The following is a 27,487-nucleotide window of genomic DNA, read 5'->3' on the forward strand; positions in this document are numbered from 1 at the left end:
GACATCCGCTGTGATCTTTTCTTAACTGCAGGTACTACTGCTCCCAACATGGAGGACACTCTGCTCCATGCTGGGAGCTGTAGTACCTGCATTAATAGACAGATCGCAACAGGTGTCAGAAGTTACACTCGCTGCGATCTTTCTATTAATGCAGGTACTACAGCTCCCAGCATGGAGCAGAGTGTGCTCTTGTTGAGAGTAGTAGTACCTGCAGTTAAGGACAGATCACAGCAGGTGTCACTCCTGATATCCGACGCGATCGTCCTATCTATTGCAGAGATGCAGAGAGGCTCTATACATCACTCGCATCTCTGCACTATACTCCGGCCAGTGATATGAATAGAACATCACTCATTCATATTTCCCTCTGAGAGCGGGGATTGGCTGCAACCATCCGGCCAATCCCCACTCTGAGCAGAAAATATGAATGAATCAGGTGAATTTCTATTCACATCACTGGCTGGCCGGACTATAGTGCTGAGCCTCTCCGCATCTCTGCTATATTATGGACGATTGCATTGGGTATCAGGAGTGACACCCGGGGCGATATGTCTATTAGTACAGGTACTAATGGGCCTCAAATGCAAAAACTTCAGAAAAAACTGCAGAAAAAAACACAGGAAATTGCACTGGAGTTTTCTTCTGTGAAAAAAACACAGGAAAAAAATAAACAAGTGGAATCCTAGCCTAACATATGCTGGATTTTCAAAAGCGATACCCAATTATAGCAGATACCGTCATGTCACCCAGCCTTCAAGGGACCCTGATACCTGAAGTAAATAAACTGTATAAATGCAAAAGCTATGTATAAGGAAAAATGAAGCCAATCTTTTCCATCTGACCTCTCCTTCTTTCTAATCTACAGACAGTAGAGGAGGGGGAGAACAGCAAGATCTGGCTTCATACAGGGTTTGTTTGTTGCCTGTAACCACATAGATACAAAGGTCTGTAGATGAAATGTATACACAAAACAGTAGGATATTTTATAATCAAGACTATCATGTCATTGTGTATTCATTGAGTATTTTAGATGCATTGAAATAGCTTATAAACTTAAACTATCTAAAGTAGTATAGCGTCCGTATTCAAACAGTATAAAACAATACATAATTTTTTTTAAATGCAGGCGTAAAAATTGTGTTGTATTAAAGTGTATGTAAAAGGAGCTGTCAGTGCACACATTATATAAAAAATGTTCATTATTTGTAGCTGAAAGTAAGAGATACAAGGCAAAATAACAAAATCCAACAGTAAAACGTTAAAAAACAAAAAAAAAAAAAAAAACAGCTGTAAAAATGTGAAAAACCTGCAGCAATTTATACAACTTTAATCTTAAGTAACAGACCTCTGATGTAGGATGTGCCAAATTTTTAAAAATGCAGCCTCTTAATAAATTTGGTGTATCTCTCGCACTGTCCATGTGCCAGACTTTGAAATCTACTTCATGAGTGGAAGTAGTCTCCTGGCATAATTTACGGCAATTACAGGCACAAATTATGGTTAATCTGTGGGGCTGAGGGAGGGCATGCCCCTGTAAAGCCCAGCCTACTTTTTCAGTATTGGATTCACTAAAGGCTTTGACTCAAAAAACAAACAAACAAAAAAAATATAATTCTATTATCAGTTGCTATCACTAAAGGCAACATCACCAAGTTCCCCATTTATCACTAGTATGTGGGTCCCGAGTACTTTGTCCCTCCTTATCAGTGTATGGGAGTTACAGAAACAGCATTTATTAACATACAACTGGAAATTTACATGCTCACTCGCTATGCATCTCTTAAATGTATATTACTTTCTAATGTATAAATAAAAAATAACATAAAGCAAGAAAAAAGACACATACAACGGAAAAAGACATTACCTAAAATGGTACACTGGAAAGCAAGTTATGGTTTCAAAGTACCAAAAAACCTTGCTGCATAAACTATAAAACCATAAATGATCGGTTCTTCTAGCTGGATTGCATGACATAGTCCTCCACATGCTTTCCATTAGCTCTGCCTTCTCTCATATAGGATTTAAGGGATTTGCAGTTCTCTCCTGGTCTGTGATCATCACTTCATGGTCTACTTAAAATTTTTTTTATCACCCTTAGTGCAAATATTCATATTCTATTCATGGCAGGGTCCCTTTAATATATTTTATTCTCAGAATAAACAAGTGTTACTTGACTCTAATGTATGATCAGTTATGATCATACAATCAGTCCTATGTTCCCATAATGCTTTGCCACCATTACTTTTGCTAATAGTATGGAGTTGACTAGTATTTAGCATTCACAACGTATACTAATATTACCATACCGACCAATGGTTACATTATGTTCTTATCATAACTATACGTTCTGAAGACACAGGAAAACCAATTAATGTGCTAGAAAAAATGCATAGCTTTTATGTGAAAATCCAATAGACTGATAATTTCACTTTCCTGCAATCTTATATAAACACACCAAACTAACTAGCAGCTTAAGAAGCAACTCGGTATTCCACCCACACATGTGTTTATCAGTCCCAATAGAATATGTCCTGTCCACCGGTAATAAAAGGAGGAGGAGAGATAGGGAGTGAAGAGAGGGATGCAGCACAGGAAAACTGAGAGTGTTCTGTGCGTACGTTTAGTCCTACCTTTAATTAAAGACAAAATGTAAAAAGGGGTCTTAAAGGGGTTTTCCGGGATCTAAGCTTTTATCCCCTATCCAGAGGATAGGGGATACAATGTCTGATCATGGGGGGCCGACTGCTGGGACCCCAGCGATCTCCCTGCAGCACCCGCACTGTATGCGGGGTTGCGTTTCCAGTGTCGGAAACTTCCGGGTTTCTGAGACTGGAGATGTGACGTAACGCCTCCTCCCATAGACATGAATGGAGGGGGCGTGGTGTTATGTCACGTCTCCAGTCTCATAAATCCGGTAGTTTCCAACACTGGAGAAGCAGCCCCGCATACAATGCGGGTGCTGCAGGGAGATCGTGGGGGGTCTAAGCAATGAGCCCCCCACTATCAGACATTGTATCCCCTATCCTCTGGATAGGGGATAAAAGCTTAGATCCCGGAATCTAATTTATTGAAGTGCTGGTGCACATATATGCCAGACATGAGATGGCGATAAATGTGTCTGAATGCCTACCAAGTAGCACAATTGGGGAATATGGTAACATCAAGTTGCTAGGATTAAAAATTATTCCTGCAAGAAAATCCCCATTCTAATTAATGAGTACAATGCCAGCTCAGATCAGTGCGTATTTTAGATCTAACCAGTATTTCCAAACAGGGCAAAAGGGAAAGGGCAAACAATACATGATGTCTGCTGCCAGTAATCTGTACAGAGAGGGCCTCATAGCAAAAATAAAACTGGGCCCCAATATGGTTCTGCCACCCAAATGTCAGATGGTATTCCGTTAGTTTCAAGTTCTATACTCTTCCCATGACACTTGAATGAACTGGTAGCAATACTAATCCTCTGGATAGAGTGGACCTGTGTAAGTTTCACCTACTATAGCTAATAGCAAAGGGGATCTGGCTTAATTATATGGTCTTATGATCGCACAATCTCACTTATTACTGTAACGTGCGGTCCTGCGGTTCGGCTTGCCGGCCACGGGCGCACGCCTTCCTCGTTCCCCTGCAATGTGGCAGGCTCGGATGTCGCTGCGGCTCGCGGTCCCTGCTTTTACTTACCTCGCCGCGTTTTGTTGCTCTCGCTGGCTCTGGGTGCTGACCCAATAAATGGGACGTACTTCCCCTTGATCCCTGCTGGATCTGACCACTGTGTCTCGCCGCCTGCCCTGACCTACCTGCCAGTCCCTGACTCCGAGCCTGCCTAACGAATCTGTACCCCGCCTCACCACAGCTGCCACTGTTGGCAAGTCGTGCCAGGGGTAGCAACCTGGGAGTTCGCCTGCCGCAGCAAGCCCGTCCTGCCTTGCGGCGGGCTCTGGTGAAGATCAGCGGCTCCTTATACTCCGCTCCCTGGTGCGGCTTCCACCAACGCCCACAGTGATACAGCAGATCCACTACTCCAGCTGTTACAATTACATTACAATCTGTATCGATTGTATAATATTTGTCATAGTGTTAAAAGACAGGGTACTGTCACTCAGATCATTGAGTGATATCTGTAGTAAGCTGAGTGCATCTTATTTGCTTTTTTTTTTTGTCAATAATTTTTCCACAGATGATCACTGGTGGTCCCAACAGTGGTGCAATATGCAATATGCTTAGTGCAGTCCCTTTTTGTAAGAAGGGTCTCCAACTAATAAATTTAACACAGGATGTCAAACTGCTGAGACTTTCAGATCCGATATCTGCTTTCAGAACTAGATATGCTTTGTATGCTATATTTATTTTGGATGAAAAATTGTGATGCCTTCCTACTCATAATGCCATAACCTTGTATTTGCGAATGGGTTTACATAGCCAGCGATATTGTGTTAGCTGTGGATATCCTGCAGTAATAGTTTAAATCCTCAGACATTTCATTTGTTGTGCATCTACTAAGAAACTGTCAGGATTCGGCAGGCTGGAGGTGGATCCTCTGTGTCAGAGAGGGATTGGCGTGGACCGTGCCGGCGGACCGGTTCTAAGTTGCTACTGGTATTCACCAGAGCCCGCCGCAAAGCGGGATGGTCTTGCAGCGGCGGTAGCAACCAGGTCGTATCCACCGGCAACGGCTCAACCTCTCTGACTGCTGAGATAGGCGTGGTACAAGGGATTAGGCAAGAGCAAGGTCGGACATAGCAGAAGGTCAGGGCAGGCAGCAAGGATCGTAGTCAGGGGCAACAGCAAGAGGTCAGGATCACTGGCTTGGGAACGCTTTCTCAAGGCACAATGGCAACAAGATCCGGCAAGGAAGTGCAGGGGAAGTGAGGTTAAATAGACAGGGAGCAGGTGGAAGCTAATCAGACTGATTGGGCCAGGCACCAATCATTGGTGCACTAGCCCTTTAAATGTTAGAGAGCCGGCGCGCGCGCGCCCTAGGGAGCGGGGCCGCGCGCGCCGGGCCAAACAGACGGGGAGCGAGTCTGGTAAGCGGGCCGGGATGCGAATCGCGAGCGGGCGCGTTCCGCATCGCGGATCGCATCACGGCTAGGGACATTATCGCAGCGCTCCCGGTCAGCGGGTCTGACCGGGGCGCTGCGAACAGGAGAACGCTGCGAGTGCTCCGGGGAGGAGCGGGAACCCGGAGCGCTCGGCGTAACAGAAACAGCAGCTTCAATTGTGAAATGTAGCAGTACATGAAAGGGAATCTGTCAGCTCTAGATCATGCTCAGAGCTCAAGTGTCAAGGAGGCAGTGCTGAGCAGCAGGATGCACACCTGATCCCTCCCCTACCCCTTACTGTCTTCATTGATTTGTGGAATAGTGCAAAAAAGATTGCAAAAAAATGGTCTGCGGTGGCGCTGCCTTGTAGAGATTGGAATGAAGCTTCAGTCTTATAATTAAAATCTCATTTATTGTAACATAAACTGAGATATGGACATGCAAAACGCGTTTCGAGGGTAAGTTCCCCCTTTCTCAATTGCAAGAATTACAGTAAGACCTCTCTGCCGACCTCTCATCGAGGACCCGGCTGGAACCTGCAGGCTGCAGCCAGAGACCATCTGACCCCACACGGAGGGGAGATATGCACATATCGAGCCATACCCCAGGTGAGTACCACTAACATTGGGGTTGTGGACCGGGATTATCCCACTGAATTACGCGAGGCGCTATCCTCTCCCTGTCTCTTTTTTCTCTTTTCTACATGTCTTCATTGATTGACATCCTGGGCTCTTCTGCCAGCACTGAGCCATTCATGTCAATCATTCAAGGCAGGGAGGGGTGGGGAAGGAAAGAGGCCTGTATCCTTTGGCTCAACACTGCCTCCTTGACACTCTCTGAGCTCTATGCACGATCTAAATATTGATAAGAACAGAATAATTCAAATTCAGAGGCATACCAGCAGCATCCAAAAAGTCATACCTTGAAGACTGATAATCCTTTAGTTACTCCACATTAAACAGTCTAATTCAGTAATTTAAAGTCACCAATAACCACTAATGTGGAATGTATGTTATTTTTTCTTTTCTAAGCTATGATGTGTCTATTCCAAAGATATAGTACATTGTGCAAAGTTCAACTAAGAAAACACACTATATCTGGAAGACAACTTTTCGGTGGTTCCCAACCTGTTGCAAAATTACAACTCTGAGTATAACCTGCCAGCCACAGATTGGGGAACATTGACAAAATTACAACTCTGAGTATAGCCTGCCAGCCACAGATTGGGGAACATTGACAAAATTACAACTCTGAGTATAGCCTGCCAGCCACAGATTGGGGAACATTGACAAAATTACAACTCTGAGTATAGCCTGCCAGCCACAGATTGGGGAACATTGACAAAATTACAACTCTGAGTATAGCCTGCCAGCCACAGATTGGGGAACATTGACAAAATTACAACTCTGAGTATAGCCTGCCAGCCACAGATTGGGGAACATTGACAAAATTACAACTCTGAGTATAGCCTGCCAGCCACAGATTGGGGAACATTGACAAAATTACAACTCTGAGTATAGCCTGTCAGCCACAGATTGGGGAACATTGACAAAATTACAACTCTGAGTATAGCCTGCCAGCCACAGATTAGGGAACATAGACTTGAAATAGATGATCCAAACAAGGTACATGGATTTCAAACCAACAGGCTATAAACAACTGTGTCTCCACGGCGCTGACCAAGGACGGACACGTCAGGTAAGTAGAAGGTAGCTTTATTTGGATGATGCAACGCGTTTCACCGCGCTTGCACAGCTTCATCAGGCCTGATGAAGCCACGCAAGCGCGGTGAAAGGAGTTGCATTATCCACATAAAGCTACCTTCTAATTACCTGACGTGTCCGTCCTTGGTCAGCGCTGTGGAGACCCACCACCCCTAGGAAATCTATTCCCAGTTGCTGTTCACTTGGTTGGGAGGCTGCAGACTGGACCTTTCCGCTCATTCACGCTTACCGTTGTTGTGTGTGAGTTTGCACAACCACCTGGGGTAAGAGGCTCGTATAATTACTTCTTATGCTATACCTACCCGGGTGGTATTACGCTATGGAGCGCTCTCTCTTGCTTTTATAAACAATTGTGCTTACAAACATCGGCTGTCCGGGCATGCTGGGAGTTGTAGTTTTGAAACCTCTGGAGGTCCGCAGGTTGAAGACCACTGCGGCCTTCATCATCATCCAGACCCCCCCTTTAGTTTTTTACTCACCTCCCCTCGGTGGGTAGGAAGGGTGAGCTGGTCCGGGCCATCTATGCTGCATGGACCATCCGGTGGCGAGGGTTAGTCGTTCCGGGCTGTCCATTTTCACGACGACGCACAGGGACGTTCATGCAAAGCGTCCCTGTGCGTCGTCGTCAAGGCAACGTCACTAGTCCGGGGCAGGCCCGGAGCGCGGAGAAGAGGGGCCCCCCCATGCTGGGAGTTGTAGTTTTGGAACATCTGGAGGTCTGCAGATGGAAGACCACTAGTCTATAGCATGCATTCCATGCATTTAGATTGTTCCTTCCTGCAATATGATTCCTTGGGCTATATATTTGTATATTTGGGAATCGCAGTAATGTGGCCAACTTAATAACATCCCATAACATATTGAATCTTTTAGTGCCTTGAGGTGATTGCAGCAATGAATAAAATCAGCATTTTATGCTGGGAGTTTATTATTGCTGTTATATTTCTTTCCCTTTTTTATTTGCAAATGTTGTAAAAAGAATAACTTTGACAATAAAATGTCTCTCACCAGTTTGCCCCCCATATCCATATTAAATCTGCATGTGTTAAAAAAAAAAAAAAAGAATAGCTTTATGTAGTTCTCTTCTATCCTGCTCTAATGACCCCAACCATCCTGAAAGCAGAAGGGCTGACAGCACATTATCACTACATGTCCTCAGCCCTTGTGACCAGCAGGTGACTACTTTAGTCTCCACAGGAGCAAGGAATTCCAGTGTAGTCACTTACTAACCTGTTGCTAGGTAACAGACTTTGCATTCTATCAGCACTGCTGAGCAAAAACAGGAAAAAAAGGGGATCCCTTATGAATAATAACAAAGAAAGAAAAATAAATACATAAAAATAAGAAAGTTTGGTTGTTGAAGATGGCTGTGAACACATATGAATCTGGACCATTCTTTGTGTTATGTGTATATATTTGACTCGTCTTCCTATTTCTTGTGGTTTTGAGTCTTTTACATGAGATAGTTATTGATTCTAATGAGCTGTTGCACTATAAAATACCTGGTCACTTAAAATCTTTTAAACAACAAATACTCCTGAGGATTCCAGGGCATTAATCTAAACAACAACTTTTAGGGGTGCCCCCCCAAAAGGGGTTAACCCTAAAACTAGAAATCCCCCCTAAATGTATTAAAATTCCCAATGCTTTATTTCGATAATTTAAAATGTGATATGGAAACAAAAACTGTGTATGTGCTCATTAAAAACACAGCCAAAGCTCAGTCACGTCACTGTGAAAGTCCTATAAATTGCTAAGTAGTTCTACAATATTCAGCTATAAGCTGTGGACATTCACTAATATATCGCTGCTGGCTGCTTATTAAAAGGTAGTGCTATCCATCCGCCCCCCGACGTTTCGTCAGGCCACGCTGACTTTCTCAAGGGAGTCCGGCTAATGGCCGCAGTGCCGGGATATTCTCCTTTTATGTGTTTTGATGTGACGTACATCCTGAGCGCATCACTAGTGCATCAGTTCTAGCCTATCACGATATGACACGTATGTGTCTTATTCTGTATTGGTCAGAGTGGGTACTATGTATCGGAGGTCACGTGATGACATCAGCAAGACGTCTTCAGTGTGCGCGGCGCATGCGCCAATGCCCTGTAGTCTATTACCTCCATGCTGCTGCTTCTACATCGCGCATGCGCGAGGGTATATGCATGTTTATCATCATGTCGGATGTTTGCGCAAACTCGGAACTGGTTCCGAGTTCGCGCATGCGCCGTACGCATTAATTTAATCTATATCTCTGCACAATTGCCGCGCAAGGACTTAGATTTATTTGCTACCTTGCCTGGTAACTGCGCAGACTCTGGTAACTTAAAATCTTTTGGCGCAAAAGACGTGGTCAGCAGTTTGCAGCTGACTGTATCTACATACCTCTAATTGTACACAAGAAAAACGGCTTCAATTCTGTTCCAGGCGGAATAAAACAGGTAATGCCATCGTTTTTAAAAAGCTTTGGCTTCGATTCTCCACAGATGCTTTTGAAGAGATCTCTAATAATTCTTTGTTCTTGCTATCAAAGATAGAGCACATACTCTTACTTTCGGAATGTAACACATCTAAAGACTTATGACTTATTCATCCAAGACAGCCTAGATTTACTGAAGGAGATCATGTCAGACACTTTTATTTGATTTCTTTCACTGTAACTAAAGTGACAATGCATGAGGGAGCACAAACAACTGGTTCACACATGGAATGATTTAGGACTGAAATCAATTATGCTTTAGTGAATATTGTCTTGGTTAAAACAGACTTTTCAAACCTAATATCATAAGCTATTCTGCAATGTAAATTCCGAGATTAACAAAACTCAACATGCACACTCACTCATGGGGCCAGCCAGTTTGTGTGCTGAACCAATATTTATTACAATGCAGTCTATCCAGTCACAGGAACTAATGACATCTGTAGTAAAAAAAAAATAATAGTCGAAGGAAATTAACCAGAGACTTACTGGTTCCTATCTTGCTTCTATGAACACAAACATATTCACAGTGTTGGTAAACAAACACGCACAGAAAATACACTCTCACATATTATACACCCTGACATAATAATTTGCTTATTTAAGCTTTTTATTTTGAAAATAAAATGTTTGCTTTCCACAAATGGCACACGTCTGACTGTGTCTGAGACACCCGCAGCAAGCGGTGGGAAGACTGGAGTTTAATGCAATTCTGTAAACACAATACCTCTAGGAACTTTTAATGTCTGCATGACCCTCACACCAGAACCAAGATGGTTTCTGGAAGCACAATGATTATTCTGTGGTTCTCTTTCTACAAGTCTGCCGTTCTTTCTGGGAAGGAAAGGAACTCACGTCTGATATTTTATGCCTCTCTGCTGAAAGGAGGAAAACAATGATCATTCTGCAGGTCACTCACGAGAAAAAAAGTAAACAATCATTTGGCAACAAGAGTTTTAATCTTCTGTAGTAGAGTTTCTTCTTTTCGCTCCATAGATTTCTGCTAGGGTCCTGAAATGGGGGCCCCATTCCCATATGTCTTCACCCACAAGTTCTTCCTCTCCTAAACCTCCAGAGCTGCTGGTCAAAGAGCTTAGTGATCCAGCTGAGGAATCTCCACCCTCAAAACCATATACCTGGATGGAGTCATAGGGTGGCGCCACAGGGTCTCTATCTGCTTCTCTCAATCGAAGTGCCAAAAATCGTTGCACGTCAACAGGAGCAGTTTGAGGTGAGCGTGGTGCTGGTGGGTGAGGAACTCGAGGGAGAACATCCATTCGAGGGGGGTGGAAGAAACCTCCAGTGAGGCCCGTCTGTGGAGGCTGCAAGGCTGACATGTCAAAAGCCTGAGTGTCTTGCTCTCCACCACCTTCATCATCATAAGTAATGATATTCTCTCTTATATCTTCATCCTCACACAAAGATAGAGGCGATGGCTTGTGTCTTCGCTGCAAGTAGAAAAGGGACACCAGGGCTGATGTGGAATATGATGATGTGTAGAACGCGGTTGATAAGAATGTACAAGATTACAATGAAAGGGTGAAAATAAATATCAAGAAGATGGTTTTAAGTAAAAAGTTAAAAGAAAACAAAAGAATGTAAAAAGGGGATGAAGAGAGAAGAGAAGTTTTATAAGTATTATTAATGTCATCATCATCAGAAACATCAGGAACTTTGTAAGTGACAATTCTGGTTCCTTCATGAGGCCAAGAAATGTAACAGATATGCACACAGAAAAAGTAAGTTAACCCTTGCAATTGCATGGACTTCTGCCTGGAATACTAATAAAATGTGGTCTGATTTCAATCTAAGTCACAATTTAAGACTAACACAATCTAACTCAAAACTGTTGGACTGTTCATGTCTTTTATTGAGCATATTCACTACAGTGCAGAGAGAAAATGAAAGTGAACTCCTGATTTGAATAACCTTTATATCGCTTTTTCTCAGCAAATAACCAAAATAGGACTTGCATAACACTGGGGAGACATTTTAGACACATAAATGTGTTTCAGTTCGTCAATATTTCCAGGATGCCTTGTGTGCATAGTCCCTTTTCAGGTCCTATCAAAGCATCTTGAAGATGGGACTCAAGAGCGGCGATTATGCATGGGCGCTACTTCTCCAATTATAGTGTATGGGAGTAGCCAGCAATGTACTCAGGTATTTCTAGTAACAGTTCTTTCCATTGAGTCATACTAATAATCTTTCATGAGAAGCGCAGACTTGTCATAAACCAGGCTTAATTGCATTTACACAGTGCAGTTTATTTAGTGTTATATTAAAACTGCATCCAAAAAGCATCTTGATAGGTTTAAAGGGTTAAGTAAGACTTATTCCCTATCCACAGGATAAGGGATGAGTGTATGATTGCAGGGAATGAGGGGTCACCCAACTGCAGGGCCCCTTGCTGTTTTTAGAATGGGAATTAAGTCTTAGGTAAGAATGGAGCAGCAGTTATGCATGGGCACCACTGCTCCATTCATAGCCTATAGGAGCTGCCAGCGTTGTACCTAAAAATGTTTCCAGGTAACTTTAATGGCTCAAATACACCTACTGTAGATTAGCGCATGATTTGCAGCTATGGACCCAATGGAAGCCATACAAACCACACCACTCAGCTTATTGAAAAGTCATTAACACAGAGGTTCACTTACTCTTTCTCTGCACTCTGCACTGTCATGTTCTCAATAAAAGACAAGATTTAATACGTTTTTTAAATAATTTTGGTAGATTGTGCTAAGAGGAATGCAGAATATCAGGTCATTCCAAAGGGTTCACTTACTTTCTCTTGCACAAAATATATATATTATGTCATGCACTTGATTTTACAAAACACTGTGCAATTACCATCACTATAGGTCATAAAAGAGGTTATTGGAAAAGCCTGTTTTGGTAGACAATTTATTGACCCAGTTAGGTGGGTCATGTTGTGAAGAGACATTAGCTGGATATGTCTTTGAACAACAGCTCAACAGCAAGAAGTGGTTGCTAAAAAATAATAATAATATGGCAAGACAACTGGATATTTACCCAGAAGGCTAAATGCACAAGCCAATATAGCCAGCAAAGCAGGTGTACTGAGTCCAGCAGCTGATCCTGTGGTCATATGGCAGGTCAAGACAGCCCCACCTGCCTCACAGTGACAAAGAGAAACGGTCAGCGTGTCAGTACTGCTAAGAGGAGGATCTCCACTGTCTTTAATCTCTATAGGCACTAAGAATATGTCTCTTTGTGACCTCCAGAATCCACCATGTTTTACCAGGAGTGATGCACTTCCATCTATAAGTAAGACATGAAAAGGAGATTTTCCCATTAGCTTGATACATCCCTATTCTACATACAAAGAAGATATGGGTTTTATGGAAAAGTGGCAGGACATGACTGGACAATACCTTTGTTGTCTTGAAGAGTGAAGTTTCCATCAGATGCAGCATTAGGGCTTTGAATATGAAAAAAACCATTTTCAATATCAGCATCTTTCACTCTTACTGTCTGGATTACCTATATAACAAAGAACAATTGTGAGAAAAAATTATTTATATGGACTGGACACAGATGATATCTGACGATAGGGTCTCATACTATATGTATATTCTACTACCCCTGACCATAACCATGTATCATATTGGTATTTCTATCTTATATAGTGATAGTATATCTCTAGGATATGCCATCACTTTATGATTGGTGGCAGTCTGGGAACTTAACGGATCCTAAGAACGAAGAACTTGCAACGCCAATGTAGCACTGCCTCTACTTCACTGTTTTTACCTCAACAGCAGATTTGTAGAGGTCCCAGAGGTCAGACATCATAAAGGGGTAGCATATTTCTATCTAGATATCTATATATATATATATATATATATATATATATATATAAAACTCAACGTGTGTGTATGTGTGTCTGTGTGTATGTTCCACAAAAACTTCCAAACGGCTAAAGATATTAACATGAAACTTGGCACACATGTTACTTATATATCAACAACAAACATAGGATAGGTGATTTAACCCGTAATCACCCCCATTTGACAGGGACGGGGTTTTTATTTAAAGTCCCATACAAGTCTATGGTAAATATATGTTACTGCATAACTTCCAAAGGGCTGGAGATATTTATATAATACTTAGTCACATGTTATTTATAGGTCCACTTAAAATATAGGATAGTTAATTTGACCCTTAACTACCCCCATTTGTGAGGGTCGGGGTTTTTTGTTTAACGTCCCATGCAAATCAATGGGAAATGTATGTTCCCACATAACTTCCGTACGGTTGGAGATATTTCAATACCTGGTACACATATTACGGGTCGGCATAGGAGGACGGGATAGGAGGTCGAGATAGGAGGTCAAGATAGGAGGAAGGGATAGGAGGAATGGATAGGAGGACGGGATAGGAGGACGGGATAGGAGGTCGGGATAGGAGGACGAGAAGGGAGGACGGGAGGACGGGATGGGAGGACGGGATAGGAGGTCGGGATAGGAGGAAGGGATAGGAGGAATGGATAGGAGGAAGGGATAGGAGGACGGTATAGGAGGAAGGGATAGGAGGAATGGATAGGAGGACGGGATAGGAGGACGGGATAGGAGGATGGGATAGGAGGTCGGGATATGAGGACGGGATATGACAACAATATATGAGGATGGGATAGGAAGTCAAAAGCTTCCTCCTTTGTTGATTTTCCTTCCCAACAAGGATTAGGAAGGAAAAACCGGGCAACGCCGGGTATTCAGCTAGTCACTATATAAAATGGGAATACTGTTTTAATAACATCTTTATTGTACTGCTGGCCTATATAAGGTAGGAAAGTAATACAATACATTATACACTCTGCGTGCAGTACCTCTGCGTGTGGTATCTCTATTATAAGTGCTGCGCGTGGTACCTCTACCACTCCTTGGTCTGTAGTGAGGGGGCTGTAAAGGTAGCCATATACATAACTCCTTAAGGACGCAGGGCGTACCTGTACGTCCTGCGCCTTCTCCCGTGTCTAAAGTTAAAAAATATGCTTCCCGGCAGCTCAGTCAGGCTGATCGGGACCACCGTGGTGACCCGATCAGCTAGAATGCAGCAGGAGGGTCCCTTACCTGCCTCCTGCGCGTCCAATCGGCGATTGATTGCTCCAAGCCTGAGATCCAGGCTTGAGCAATCGACCTCCGAAAGCACTGATCAATGCAATGCTATGGCATAGCATTGATCAGTGCCTGCAATAAATGTAATGCATGTTATAGTCCCCTATGGGGGCTATAACATTGCAAAAAAAAAAGTGTAAAAAAAGTTAATAAATGTGATTTAACCCCTTACTTAATAAAAGTTTGAATCACCCCCTTTTCCCATATAAAAAACTATGTAAATAAAAATCAATATAAACAAGTGCGGTATCACCGCGTGCGTAAATGTCCGAACTATAAAAATATATCATTAATTAAACTGCACGGTCAATGTCCAAAATAGTGTATTTTTGGTCTCTTTTGGACTCTTAATTTTGTCACACAATGATTTTTTTTTGTTTCACCGTAAATTTTGGGTAAAATGACTAATGTCATTACAAAGTAGAATTGGTGACGCAAAAAAGAAGCCATCTTATGGATTTTTAGGTGGAAAATTTAAAGGGTTATGATTTTTAAAAGGTAAGGAGGAAAAAAGAAAAGTCCTTAAGGGGTTAAGGGAGCTGTTGGCCAATGGAATACAAATGAATATTCCACCAAGAACAAAAGGAAATTCAACATTTCTTGTTCACTAGATGGTCAGCTGGTCCCACCAAAATCATTGGGTTTGTATGACACATGTCTAATGTGTATTGAGGTCTAAGTAATGATAAGTATGACTCCAACTCGAAGGTATCTAAAAAGAAACAATGGCTAAAACATTAATAGTAGCAAATAGAAAAAAAAAGCATAGATCAGCTCACCGAGTCTTTATATATGATCAAGCACTTAAACCATGTAGTCCGGAAGCACGGATGCAGGGAACTGCTATTCACCGAAAAAATAAAAAAATGAAAACTTAACGTTTACTTGATGCGTATTAAAATGGCATTCCGATAACGGAAAGTGACATGTCACTCAATAAGTAACTCTGATGCGTTTCAAGCCTAAGCTCTTAGTCATGGCAGTGATACCATCCAACTGAGGGGTTTAAATACAAAAATACAAATGACACAAACCCCATTTCAGATCCGCCTACTAGCTTCTCAGAACCGGAACTGACGTTACACCTTCCAGACGTCAGCTACGGTACAATGGTGAGGATTAATGATAATGAGGTTGACACTTTTACCCAGCTCTTCGCAACAAGTAATTGCATCAAGCTGTGTATATGGTTGTCCGTACTAGCTGACGATCGTACAGTGTGAAAAGTGGCCGTATAAATGACAAACAGCCACACACCTTAGAGCTTCCCAAACAGAAAAAGAAACAGAAAAACTTCCTCAGTACAAAACACTTCTCCTGATGAAAAATATGCACATAGTTTTCTGTCCATAATGCATACAAGTTGAGCATATGGTAAATTAAATTGAGACTTCCACATAGTTCTCCACAACAAGTATATGCCGAAAGCTGTGTACCAACTGACTAACGCACAATGTGAAGAAGTGTGGTCATATGCTTTTGACAAAAGATTGTCATGTACCATAGCATTTCACAAACAGAAAAACATCCCAATACAAGGATGCTTCTTATGACATAAGTTTGCACATGCCTTTTTGCCCAGATATGTACAAGGACAACATTTACTTTTATCTTCAGCACACAATTATAGTATATAAAAGTCCAAATGCATTAAATATTCTCTTATGTGCATACCCGTGATAATCAAGCAGCAAATATGTGACATGGACAATGCTCTCCTCACACCTATTATTCACATCCGAAGGGAGCATGTCCAAATGATGTTTCACATTACCTTCCACACCAAAAATAGACTTCATATCGAGGAGATACAGTGATTGTAAAAATAAGCACTCAAATGAAACATAAAAAGCCAGGGTGTCATTCAACTGCCGCACAATGTGAACAGTAAAATGCATAATGTCGTACAAGATGCACCCACCGCACTTCGGCTTAGAAAACAGGTATTTATAGCAGCACATTAGGGGACCCACATATGTAGAAAAAAACAACAACATAGCATATTTTTCATCATGAGTAGTGTTTTGTACTGAGGAAGATTTTCTTGTTTTTCTGTTTCTTTTTTGTGAAGCTCTAAGGCAGTGATGGCGAACCTATAGCATGCGAGCCACAGGTGGCACGCCAAGCCCCCTCTGTGGGCAGGCGGCCATAGTTCGCCATGGATGCCTTTTGATGCGCTTCGTCGGTGTAAGGTGAAAACTTGCGACCTGTGCAGACTTGCGACCGCTCCTCCCCTCAGCTCTCTGAAGCTAGAGCTGGGTGGAGCGAAGGCAGAGCAGAGGATGCAGGTCTGCACGGGAGAAAGAAGCCACGCCCCCCTCATCTCCCCCTCCCGGAGGACGCAGGTCTGCATGGGAGAAAGAAGGCAGAGCACAGGAGAGAAGACGTACACGGCTTCTCATCTCCCCTCCCCCTGCTCTGCCTTCGGAGGATGCAAGTTTCCAGGGGGAAAAGTAGCCAGAGCAGGGGAGAGAGGACATACACGGCTCCTCATCTCCCCTCCCTATTTCTATGTGTGAAGGGGGACATACTGCCTGGGCTGGGGATAAGGGGGGGACATCACAGACTGGGGATGATTTCTTTGGGTGAAGGAGGACATAATGCACTGGCGGGGGATAAGGGGGGGGGGGGGACATCACGGACTGGGGATAATTTCTATATGTGAAGGGGGACATACTGCACGGGCGGGGGATAAGGGGGTGGGGGGCACATCACAGACTGGGGATGATTTCTATGTGTGTAGGGGGACATACTGCACAGGCGGAAATCATCCCCAGTCTGTGATCCCCAGCCCGTGCAGTATGTCCCCCTTCACACATAGAAATCATCCCCAGTCTTTGATGTCCCCCCACCTTATCCCCAGCCCATGGAGTATGTCCTCCTTCACACATAGAAGGAGCAGTCGCAAGTCTGCACGGGTCGCAAGTTTCCACCTCACACCGGCGCCGGACTTCTGCTATGCTACCCAGAAGACTGGAGGAGGAATTGGAAAAGATCCGTCCTCCTGCGAGCAGGCTGTGTGAAGCATCCCTACGCCACGCAGCATTCTGCGCGGAAGAAACCATACTTACCACTGGACAGCCAGGGCTGACTGTGTCCTCCCCCCTCTTCTCCAAAGGTAAGAAGAAGAGAGGAGGGGGGGGGGGGGGGTAACTGTTAAAAATAATTAAATGAGCAAAAATAATGTGTTAAATGTGTTAAAAATAATTTAATACATTAAATGTATTAAAAATAAATAATCTGCAGCACCCCTAACCCCCCCCCCCCACACAGCACCCCTACTCCCACACACACAGCACCTACCCCACACAGCAACCCATCACCCACACACCCACATAATCACAGCAGACCCCCACACAGCACCCATAGCACCCCCCACACACAGCACCCCTTAAACACACACAACACCCCACAGACAAACACACAGCACCCCTCAAACACACAGCACCTTTAAAAATAAATAAATGAGCATTTCTAAATGTATTAAAAATAAATAATCTGCAGCACCCCTAACCCCCCCCCCCCCACACACAGCACCCCTACTCCCACACACACAGCACCTACCCCACACAGCAACCCATCCCCCACACACCCACATAAACACAGCAGACCCCCACACAGCACCCATAGCACCCTCCACACACATCACCCCTCAAACACACAAACACACCCACAGCACCTCTCAAACACAAACACACACACACATCACCCCTCAAACACACAGCACCTTTAGACACACACTGCACCCCTCAAACACAGCACCTCACAGACACAGCACCCCTCAAACACACACAACAAAAGAAGTTAATTAGTTATGGCAACTGTATGAGTTGTTTTTTCTAAACTTAAACCTCAGTATTCTGATTTAATTACTGAGCTGGCACTTTGAGGGTAAAAAAAATTGGCGTGCATTACGGTTTTGGCACTCGGGCTCAAAAAGGTTCACCATCACTGCTCTAAGGTGTGTGGCTGTTTGTCATTTATACGGCCACTTTTCACACTGTGCGATAGTCAGCTAGTATGGACAACCATATACACAGCTTTATGCAATTACTTGTTGCGAAGAGCTGGGTGCAAGTGTTAACCTCATTATCATTAATCCTCACTATTGTACCGTAGCTGACGTCTGGAAGGTGTAACGTCAGTTCCGGCTCTGAGAAGCTAGTAGGTGGATCTGAAATGGGGATTTTGTTATTTGTACTTTTGTTTTTAAACCCCCCAGTTGGATGGTATCACTGCCATGACTAAGAGCTTAGCATTGGCGTTTCACTCTTGTTTTTTATTGAGTGACATGTCACTTTCCGTTATCGGAATGCCATTTTAATATGCACCAAGTAAACATTAAGTGTTAATTTTTTCTGGGAGCTGGATTTTTTCCTTTTTCTACATGTCTACAACATTTACAGCGCCTTGCAAAAGTATTCACCCCCTTGACTTTTTACGTATTTTGGTGCCTCACAACCTGGAATTAACATGGATTGTTCGAGGATTTTGATCATTTAATTTACAGAACATACCCACAACTTTGAAGATGTTTTTATTTTATTTTATTGTGAAGCAAACAACAAATAGGACAAAATAACAGAAAAAGTCAATGTGCATAACTATTCACCCCCCTACAGTCAATACTTTGTAGAGCCACCTTTTGCGGCAATCACAGCTCCAAGTCGCTTTGGATAAGTCTCTATGAGCTTGCCGCATCTTACCACTGAGATTTTTGCCCATTCCTCCTTGCAAAACTGCTCCAGCTCCTTCAAGTTGGATGGTTTGCACTTGTGAACAGCAATCTTTAAAGGGGTACTCCGCCCCTGGCATCTTATCCCCTATCCAAAGGATAAGGGATAAGATGTTAGATCGCCGCGTTCCTGCTGCTGGGGACCCCGGGGATCGCCACTGCGGCACCCCGCCATCATTACTGCACAGAGCGAGTTCGCTCTGTGCGTAATGATGGGCGATACAGGGGCCGGAGCAGTGTGACGTCATGGCTCCGCCCCTCATGACATCACGGCCCGTCCCCTTAATGCAAGTCTATGGCAGGGGGCGTGAGGACCGCCTCGCCCCCTCCCATAGACTTGTATTGACAGGGGCGGGCCGTGACGTCACGAGGGGCGGAGCCGTGACGTAACGATGCTCCAGCCCCTGTATTGCCCGTCATTACGTGCAGAGCGATCTCGCTCTGCGCAGTAATGATAGCGGGGTGCTGCAGCAGCGATCCCTGGGGTCCCCAGCAGCGGGACCCCGGCGATCTGACATCTTATCCCTTATCCTTTGGATAGGGGATAAGATGTCTAGGGGCGGAGTACCCCTTTAAGTCTGACCACAGGTTTTGTATTGGATTGAGATCTGGGCTTTGACTAGGCCATTCCAACACATTTACATGTTTTCTCTTAAACCACTCAAGTGTTGCTTTAGCAGTGTGTTTGGGGTCATTATCATGCTGTAAGGTGAACCTCCGTCCTAGCCTCAAATCATGCACAGAGTGGTACAGGTTTTGCTCAAGAATTTCCTTGTATGTAACATCTTTCCCTCAACTCTGACCAGTTTCCCAGTCCCGGCTGATGGTGTTCTTTGAGTGATGTGATGTGTTGGGTTTGTGCCAGACATAGCGTTTACTTTGATGGCCGAAAAGTTAAATTTTAGTCTCATCAGACTAGAGCACCTTCCTCCATACATTTTGGGGAGTCTCCCACATGCCTTTTTGCAAACTCACAACGTGCCTTTTTGTTTTTAGCTGAAAGTAATGGCTTTCTTCTGACCACTCTGCCATGAACAGCAACTCTATGGAGCGTATGGCTTATTGTTGTCCTGTGTACAGATACTCCAGTCTCTGCTGTGAAAATCTGCAGCTTCTCCAGGGTTACCTTAGGTCTCTGTGCTGCCTCTCTGATTAATGCCCTCCTTGCCGGCCTGTGAGTTTTGGTGGTCGGCCGTCTCTTGGCAGGTTTGCTGTTGTGCCATGTTCTTTCCATTTGGTTAAGATAGATTTGATGGTGCTCCTGGAGATGATCAAAGATTCGGATATTTTTTTATAACCTAACCCTGACTTGTACTTCTCAACAACATTGGGACTAATCAGATTGCTTCTTTCATTTTTTACAGGTCTCTTTAAAAATAAAAGAAGCAATCTGATTGATTGCTATGGGCAACTGCACCACTATACATCTGCACAGGTTTTGTTGAATCTCCCCCACTGTCCCTTACTTGTTTGGAGAGTTCCTTGGTCTTCATGGCAGTGTTTGGTTACTGATGCCTCTTGCTTAGATGTTGCAGCCTCTGGGGCCTTTCAAAAAAGGTGTGTATATGTAATGAAAGATCATGTGACACTTAGATTGCACACAGGTGGACATCATTTCACTAATTATGTGACTTTTGAAGGTAATTGGTTGCACCAGAGCTTTTTATGGGCTTCCTAAGAAAGGGGGTAAATACATACACACATTAATTTTCTGTTTTCTATTTCTAAACAATAGTTTTATTGATATATTTTTCTCATTTCACTTCACCAACTTGGACTATTGTGTTCTGATCCACCACATGAAGTTCAGATTAACAAAACATTGAACTTAAGGCTGTAATGTACCAAAATACGAAAAAAGTCAAGGGGGTGAATACATTTGCAAGGCACTTTAAAACAGTAGAACCAACAAATCGGTTATATATTATTCAGGTTACAACTGCAATAATATATAACATATTAACACCTGCAATAATATATACAGTGGGGATCAAAAGTTTGGGCACCCCAGGTAAAAATTTATATTAACCTCTTAAGGACGCAGGGCGTATGGATACGCCCTGCATCCCGAGTCCTTAAGGACGCAGGGCGTATCCATACGCCCATGGGAATTCCGGTCCCCACCGCTAGCCGGTTGGGGACCGGAGCCGGATGCCTGCTGAAATCATTCAGCAGGCATCCTGGCATATCGCCCAGGGGGGTCATTATGCCCCCCCATGTCGGCGATCGCCGCAGATCGCTGGACAATTCAGTCCAGCGATCTGCGGCGATTCCGGGTCAATCGGGTCTCCAGTGACCCGGTGACCCGGAATTACTGGCTGTTCGGGGCCGTCTCTGACAGCCCGTTGGCTGTCGGTGACTGCTGAGAGTTGTAGTTTTGCAACAGCTGAAGGCACACTGGTTGTGAAACTTAGAGTTTTTTTTTTACCTAACTCAGTGTTTCACGACCGGTGTGCCTCCAGCTGTTGCAAACTACAACTCCCAGCAGTCACCTTACACCATGCACCGTACATGCTGGGAGTTGCAGTTTTGCAACAGCTGGAGGCACACTGGTTTTGAAACACTGAGTAAGGTCACAAACTCCGTGATACATAACCAGTGTGCCTACAGCTGTTGCAAAACTAAAACTCTCAGCATGTACAGTCTGTCAGCGCATGCTGGGAGTTGTAGTTTTGCAACAGCTGGATGTCCCCCCCAATGTGAATGTACAGGGTACACTCACATGGGCGGAGGCTTACAGTAAATATCGGGCTGCAAGTTTGAGCTGCAGCAAATTTTCTGCAACAGCTCAAACTGCCAGCGAGAAACTACTGTGAACCCCCCGCCCGTGCGACTGTACCCTAAAAACACTACACTACCACAAAAAATAAAATAAAAAGTAAAAAACACTACATATACACATACCCCTACACAGCCCCCCTCCCCTCCCCAATAAAAATGAAAAACGTCTGGTACGCCACGGTTTCCAAAACGGAGCCTCCAGCTGTTGCAAAACAACAACTCCCAGTATTGTCGGACAGCCGTTGACTGTCCAGGCATGCTGGGAGTTTTGCAACAGCTGGAGGCACCCTGTTTGGGAATCACTGGCGTAGAATACCCCTATGTCCACCCCTATGCAATCCCTAATTTAGGCCTCAAATGCGCATGGCGCTCTCACTTTGGAGCCCTGTCGTATTTCAAGGCAACAGTTAAGGGTCACATATGGGGTATCGCCGTACTCGGGAGAAATTGGGCTTCAAATTTTGGGGGGTATTTTCTGCTTTTACCCTTTTTAAAAATGTAAAGTTTTTGGGAAAAGAAGCATTTTAGGTACATTTTTTTTAATTTTTTTTACATATGCAATAGTCGTGAAACGCCTGTGGGGTATTAAGGTTCACTTAACCCCTTGTTACATTCCCCGAGGGCTCTAGTTTCCAAAATGGTATGCCATGTGGGGTTATTTTGCGGTCCTGGCACCATAGGGGCTTCCTAAATGCGGCATGCCCCCAGAGCAAAATTTGCTTTCAAAAAGCCAAATGTGACTCCTTCTCTTCTGAGACCTGTAGTGCGCCAGCAGAGCACTTTTCACCCCCATATGGGGTGTTTTCTGAATCGGGAGAAATTGGGCTTCAAATTTTGGGGGGTATTTTCTGCTTTAACCCTTTGTATAAATGTACATTTTTTGGGAAACCAAGCATTTTAGGTAGATTTTTTAATTTTTTTTTACATATGCAAAAGTCGTGAAACACCTGTAGGGTATTAAGGTTCACTTTGTCCCTTGTTACGTTCCCCGAGGGGTCTAGTTTCCAAATGGTATGCCATGTGTTTTTTTTTTTGCTGTCCTGGCACCATAGGGGCTTCCTAAATGCGGCATGCCCCCAGAGCAAAATTTCCTTCAAAAAAGCCAAATGTGACTCCTTCTCTTCTGAGACCTGTAGTGCGCCAGCAGAGCACTTTTCACCCCCATATGGGGTGTTTTCTGAATCGGGAGAAATTGGGATTCAAATTTTGGGGGGTATTTTCTGCTATTACCCTTTTTAAAAATGTAAAACTTTAGGGAAACCAAGCATTTTAGGTAAAAAAATGTTTGTTTTTTTTACATATGCAAAAGTCGTGAATCACCTGTGGGGTATTAAGGTTCACATTACCCCTTGTTACGTTCCCCGAGGGGTCTAGTTTCCAAAATGGTATGCCATGTGTTTTTTTTGCTGTTCTGGCACCATAGGGGCTTCCTAAAGGTGACATGCCCCCCAAAAACCATTTGACGCTCCTTCCCTTCTGAGCCCTCTACTGCGCCCGCCGAACACTTTACATAGACATATGAGGTATGTGCTTACTCGAGAGAAATTGGGTTTCAAATACAAGTAAAAATTTTCTCCTTTTTACCCCTTGCAAAAATTCAAAAATTGGGTCTACAAGAACATGCGAGTGTAAAAAATTAAGATTGTGAATTTTCTCCTTCACTTTGCTGCTATTCCTGTGAAACCCGTAAAGGGTTAAAACGCTTACTGAATGTCATTTTGAATACTTTTGGGGGTGCAGTTTTTATAATGGGGTCATTTATGGGGTATTTCTAATATGAAGACCCTTCAAATCCACTTCAAACCTGAACTGGTCCCTGAAAAAAAGCGAGTTTCAAAATTTTGTGAAAAATTGGAAAATCGCTGCGGAACTTTGAAGCCCTCTGGTGTCTTCCAAAAGTAAAAACTCATCAATTTTATGATGCAAATATAAAGTAGACATATTGTATATGTGAATTAAAAAAAAATATTTGGAATATCCATTTTCCTTACAAGCAGAGAGCTTCAAAGTTAGAAAAATGCTAAATTTTCAAATTTTTCATCAAATTTTGGGATTTTTCACCAAGAAAGGATGCAAGTTACCAAAAAATTTTACCACTACGTTAAAGTAGAATATGTCACGAAAAAACAATCTCGGAATCAGAATGATAACTAAAAGCATTCCAGAGTTATTAATGTTTAAAGTGACAGTGGTCAGATTTGCAAAAAATGGCCGAGTCCTTAAGGTGAAAAAGGGCTCAGTCCTTAAGGGGTTAATGTGCATAAAGAAGCCAAGGAAAGATGGAAAAATCTCCAAAAGGCATCAAATTACAGATTAGACATTCTTATAATATGTCAACAAAAGTTAGATTTTATTTCCATAATTTACACTTTCAAAATAACAGAAAACAAAAAAATGGCATCTGCAAAAGTTTGGGCACCCTGCTGAATTTATAGCATGCACTGCCCCCTTTGCAAAGCTGAGACCTGCCAGTGTCATGGGTTGTTCTCAATCATCATCTGGGAAGACCAGGTGATGTCAATCTCAAAGGTTTTAAATGCCCAGACTCATCTGACCTTGCCCCAACAATAAGCACCATGGGTTCTTCTAAGCAGTTGTCTAGAAATCTGAAACTAAAAATAGTTGATGCTCACAAAACTGGAGAAGGCTATAAGAAAATAGCAAAACGTTTTCAGATGTCAATATCCTCTGTTCGGAATGTAATTAAGAAATGGCAGTCATCAGGAACAGTGGAAGTTAAAGCAAGGTCTGGAAGACCAAGAAAAATATCAGACAGAACAACTCGCAGGATTGTGAGAAAAACAATTCAAAACCCACGTTTAACTGCACAATCCCTCCAGAAAGATTCCACTATAAAGAGATACTTGTACAAATATGGTCTTCATGGAAGAGTCATCAGAAGAAAACCTCTTCTACGTCCTCACCACAAAAATCAGCGTTTGAACTTTGCAAATGAACATATAGACAAGCCTGATGCATTTTGGAAACAAGTTCTGTGGACCGATGAGGTTTAAACTGAACTTTTTGGCTGGAATGAGCAAAGTACGTTTGGAGAAGAACCTCTGTCCAACTGTTAAGCATGGGGGTGGATCAATCATGCTTTGGGGTTGTATTGCAGCCAGTGGCACAGGGAACATCTCACGAGTAGAAGGAAAAATGGATTCAATAAAATTTCAGCAAATTTTGGATGCTAACTTGATGCCATCTGTGAAAAAGCTGAAGTTAAAGAGAGGATGGCTTCTACAAATGGATAATGATCCTAAACACACCTCGAAATCCATGGGGAATTACATCAAGAGGCGTAAACTGAAGGTTTTGCCATGGCCTTCACAATCTCCTGCTTCAACATAATTGAAAATCTATGGATAGACCTTAAAAGAGCTGTGCGTGACAGACAGCCCAGAAATCTCAAAGAACTGGAAGACTTTTGTAAAAAAAAGAATGGGCAAAGATACCTCAAACAAGAATTGAAAGACTCTAGGCTGGCTACAAAAAGCGTTTACAAGCTGTGATACTTGCCAAAGGGGGCAGTACAAGATATTAACTCTGCAGGGTGCCCAAACTTTTGCAGACTACATTTTTTTGTTTTCTGTTATTTTGAAAGTGTAAATGATGGAAATAAAATCTAACTTTTGTTGACATATTATAAGAATGTCTAATCTGTAATTTGATGCCTTTTGGAGATTTTTCCATCTTTCCTTGGCTTCTTTATGCACATTAATACAAATTTTTACCTAGGGTGCCCAAACTTTTGATCCCCCCTGTATATAATATTTAACCTGTTAAACTGCACAGGTTAAAAAGTTGCAACCACAATTGTGACATTTGTATGCTCACTCCAAATTTGAAAACATAGAAGAAAAGGGGATGTGGTCAAACTGTAAATGTATTTTTAGACTCATCTATCAAGGCAAATTATTGATGCAAATAAGTCTCCTCATAACAGGCATATACAGAAATGCTAATAATCAATTCTAATGCACCAGATTTACTAGCATAAGCCTTTAACCCCTTAAGGACCCTTGATGTACGCGTACGTCATGACACCCTGGTACTTAAGGACCCATGACGTACGTGTACGTCATGGAGAATTCCGACCCCCGCCGCGCGCCGGGCGGGGATCGGAACGGGATTCCTGCTGAAATCATTCAGGAGGCATCCCGTGCAAGCGCCCAGGGGGATCATCAGACCCCTCCATGTCGGCGATCGTGGCAAATCGCAAGTGAATTCACACTTGCAATTTGCGCGTTTCCGGGTCAATATGGGTCTATGGTGAACCAGAATACAAGGGGGATCGCGGTTGTTTAAGACACCTACGATCCCCCTGAAGGGAAAGGAGTGAGGTGGCAGGGGTACCACCCCTCCTATCCCTGCTATTGGTCGCCAGAAGCAACGACCAATAGCAGATCGGGGGCGGGAGGTTAACTTTAGTTTTCCCCGTCCTGCCCACCCACAATAGGCGGGGCAGAACTGGGAAACCGAAGAGGACCGATGGCAGAAGATCCACTTACCCAGGTAGCGGGCGACGGAGATCGGCGGGCGACGATGTCGTGCGGCTGGATCCTACAGAAGCCGGTGAGTTGCCTAGCAACATCTGGAGGGTATAGTTTGAGACCACTATACAGTGGTCTCTAACTGTAGCCCTCCAGATGTTGCAAAACTAAAACTCCCAGCATGCCCAGGCAGCTGTTTGGGCATGCTGGAATTTGTAGTTTTGCAACAGCTGGAGGGCTACAGTTTGAGACCACTATACAGTGGTCTCTAAACTGTATCCCTCCAGATCTTTCAAAACTACAACTACAGCTGTTTGCTGTCTGGGCATGCTGGGATTTGTAGTTTTGCAACATCTGGAGAGCCACAGTTTGGAGATCACTGTGCAGTATTCTCTAAAATTGTAGCCCTCCAGATGTTGCAAAACTGCAAATCCCAGCATGCCCAAACAGCTGTCTCGGCATGCTGGGAGTTTTAGTTGCGTATCTCCAGCTGTTGCATAACTACATCTCCCAGCATGCCCTTCGGTGATCAGTACATGCTGGGAGTTGTAGTTTTGCAACAGCTGGAGGCACACTGGTTGGAAAATACTGAGTTTGGTAACAGAACATAACTGAAGGTTTTCCAACCATTGTGCCTCCAGCTGTTGCAAAAGTACAACTCCCAGCATGCACGGTCTGTCAGTACATGCTGGGAGTTGTAGTTTTGAAACAGCCGGAGCTTTGCCCCCCCGCATGTGAACGTACAGGGTACATTCACACAGGCAGGTTTACAGTAAGTTTCCTGCTTCAAGTTTGGGCTGTGGCAAATTTTTTGTCGCAGCGCAAACTCCTAGCGGGAAACTCACCTGAACACGCCAGTGCGAATGTACCCTAAAACACAACACTGTCCCCCCCAATAAAAATGAAAAAAGTATTGTACGGCAGTGTTTCCAAAACGTAGCCTCCAGCTGTTGCAAAACAACAACTCCCAGCATTTCCAGACAGCCACTGACTGTCCAGGCATGCTGGGAGTTTAGTAACAGCTGGAGGCACCCTGTTTGGGAATCACTGGCGTAGAATACCCCTATGCAATCCCTAATTTAGTCCTCAAATGCGCAT

The 27,487-nt window shown here is 43.5% G+C and overlaps 2 protein-coding genes across 8 annotated transcripts in view; one reads left to right on the forward strand and one right to left on the reverse strand.

Moving 5' to 3' along the window:
* The window catches only part of LOC130276920 (proteasome subunit beta type-11-like), an 82,470-nt gene that overhangs the window by 28,650 nt on the left and 26,333 nt on the right, over window positions 1-27,487 (forward strand). For 3 of the 6 annotated variants that reach the window (XR_008845301.1, XR_008845300.1, XR_008845302.1), the window contains exon 2: window positions 866-944. The exons of 2 other annotated variants lie outside the window; for them this stretch is intronic. The gene's annotated coding sequence lies outside the window, so the exon portion shown is untranslated. The remainder of the gene's footprint in view (window positions 1-865; window positions 945-27,487) is intronic. One more of the 6 variants, XR_008845299.1, reaches the window with a different exon arrangement.
* Window positions 9,824-27,487, reverse strand: part of CDH24 (cadherin 24) — a 132,547-nt gene continuing 114,883 nt past the window's right edge. The window contains exons 10-12 of one of the 2 annotated variants that reach the window (XM_056526914.1): window positions 12,638-12,746; window positions 12,276-12,524; window positions 9,824-10,716 (exon numbers count right to left, since the gene is read on the reverse strand). In XM_056526914.1, coding sequence (XP_056382889.1) covers window positions 10,199-10,716; window positions 12,276-12,524; window positions 12,638-12,746 — 876 coding nt within the window. In that variant the 3' untranslated portion in view covers window positions 9,824-10,198. Of the gene's footprint in view, window positions 10,717-12,275; window positions 12,525-12,637; window positions 12,747-20,591; window positions 20,790-27,487 lie in introns of those variants that run through there. The other variant, XM_056526922.1, reaches the window with a different exon arrangement.

Source organism: Hyla sarda, chromosome 1, assembly GCF_029499605.1.
Source record: "Hyla sarda isolate aHylSar1 chromosome 1, aHylSar1.hap1, whole genome shotgun sequence".
Classification (NCBI taxonomy): Eukaryota; Metazoa; Chordata; class Amphibia; order Anura; family Hylidae; genus Hyla; species Hyla sarda.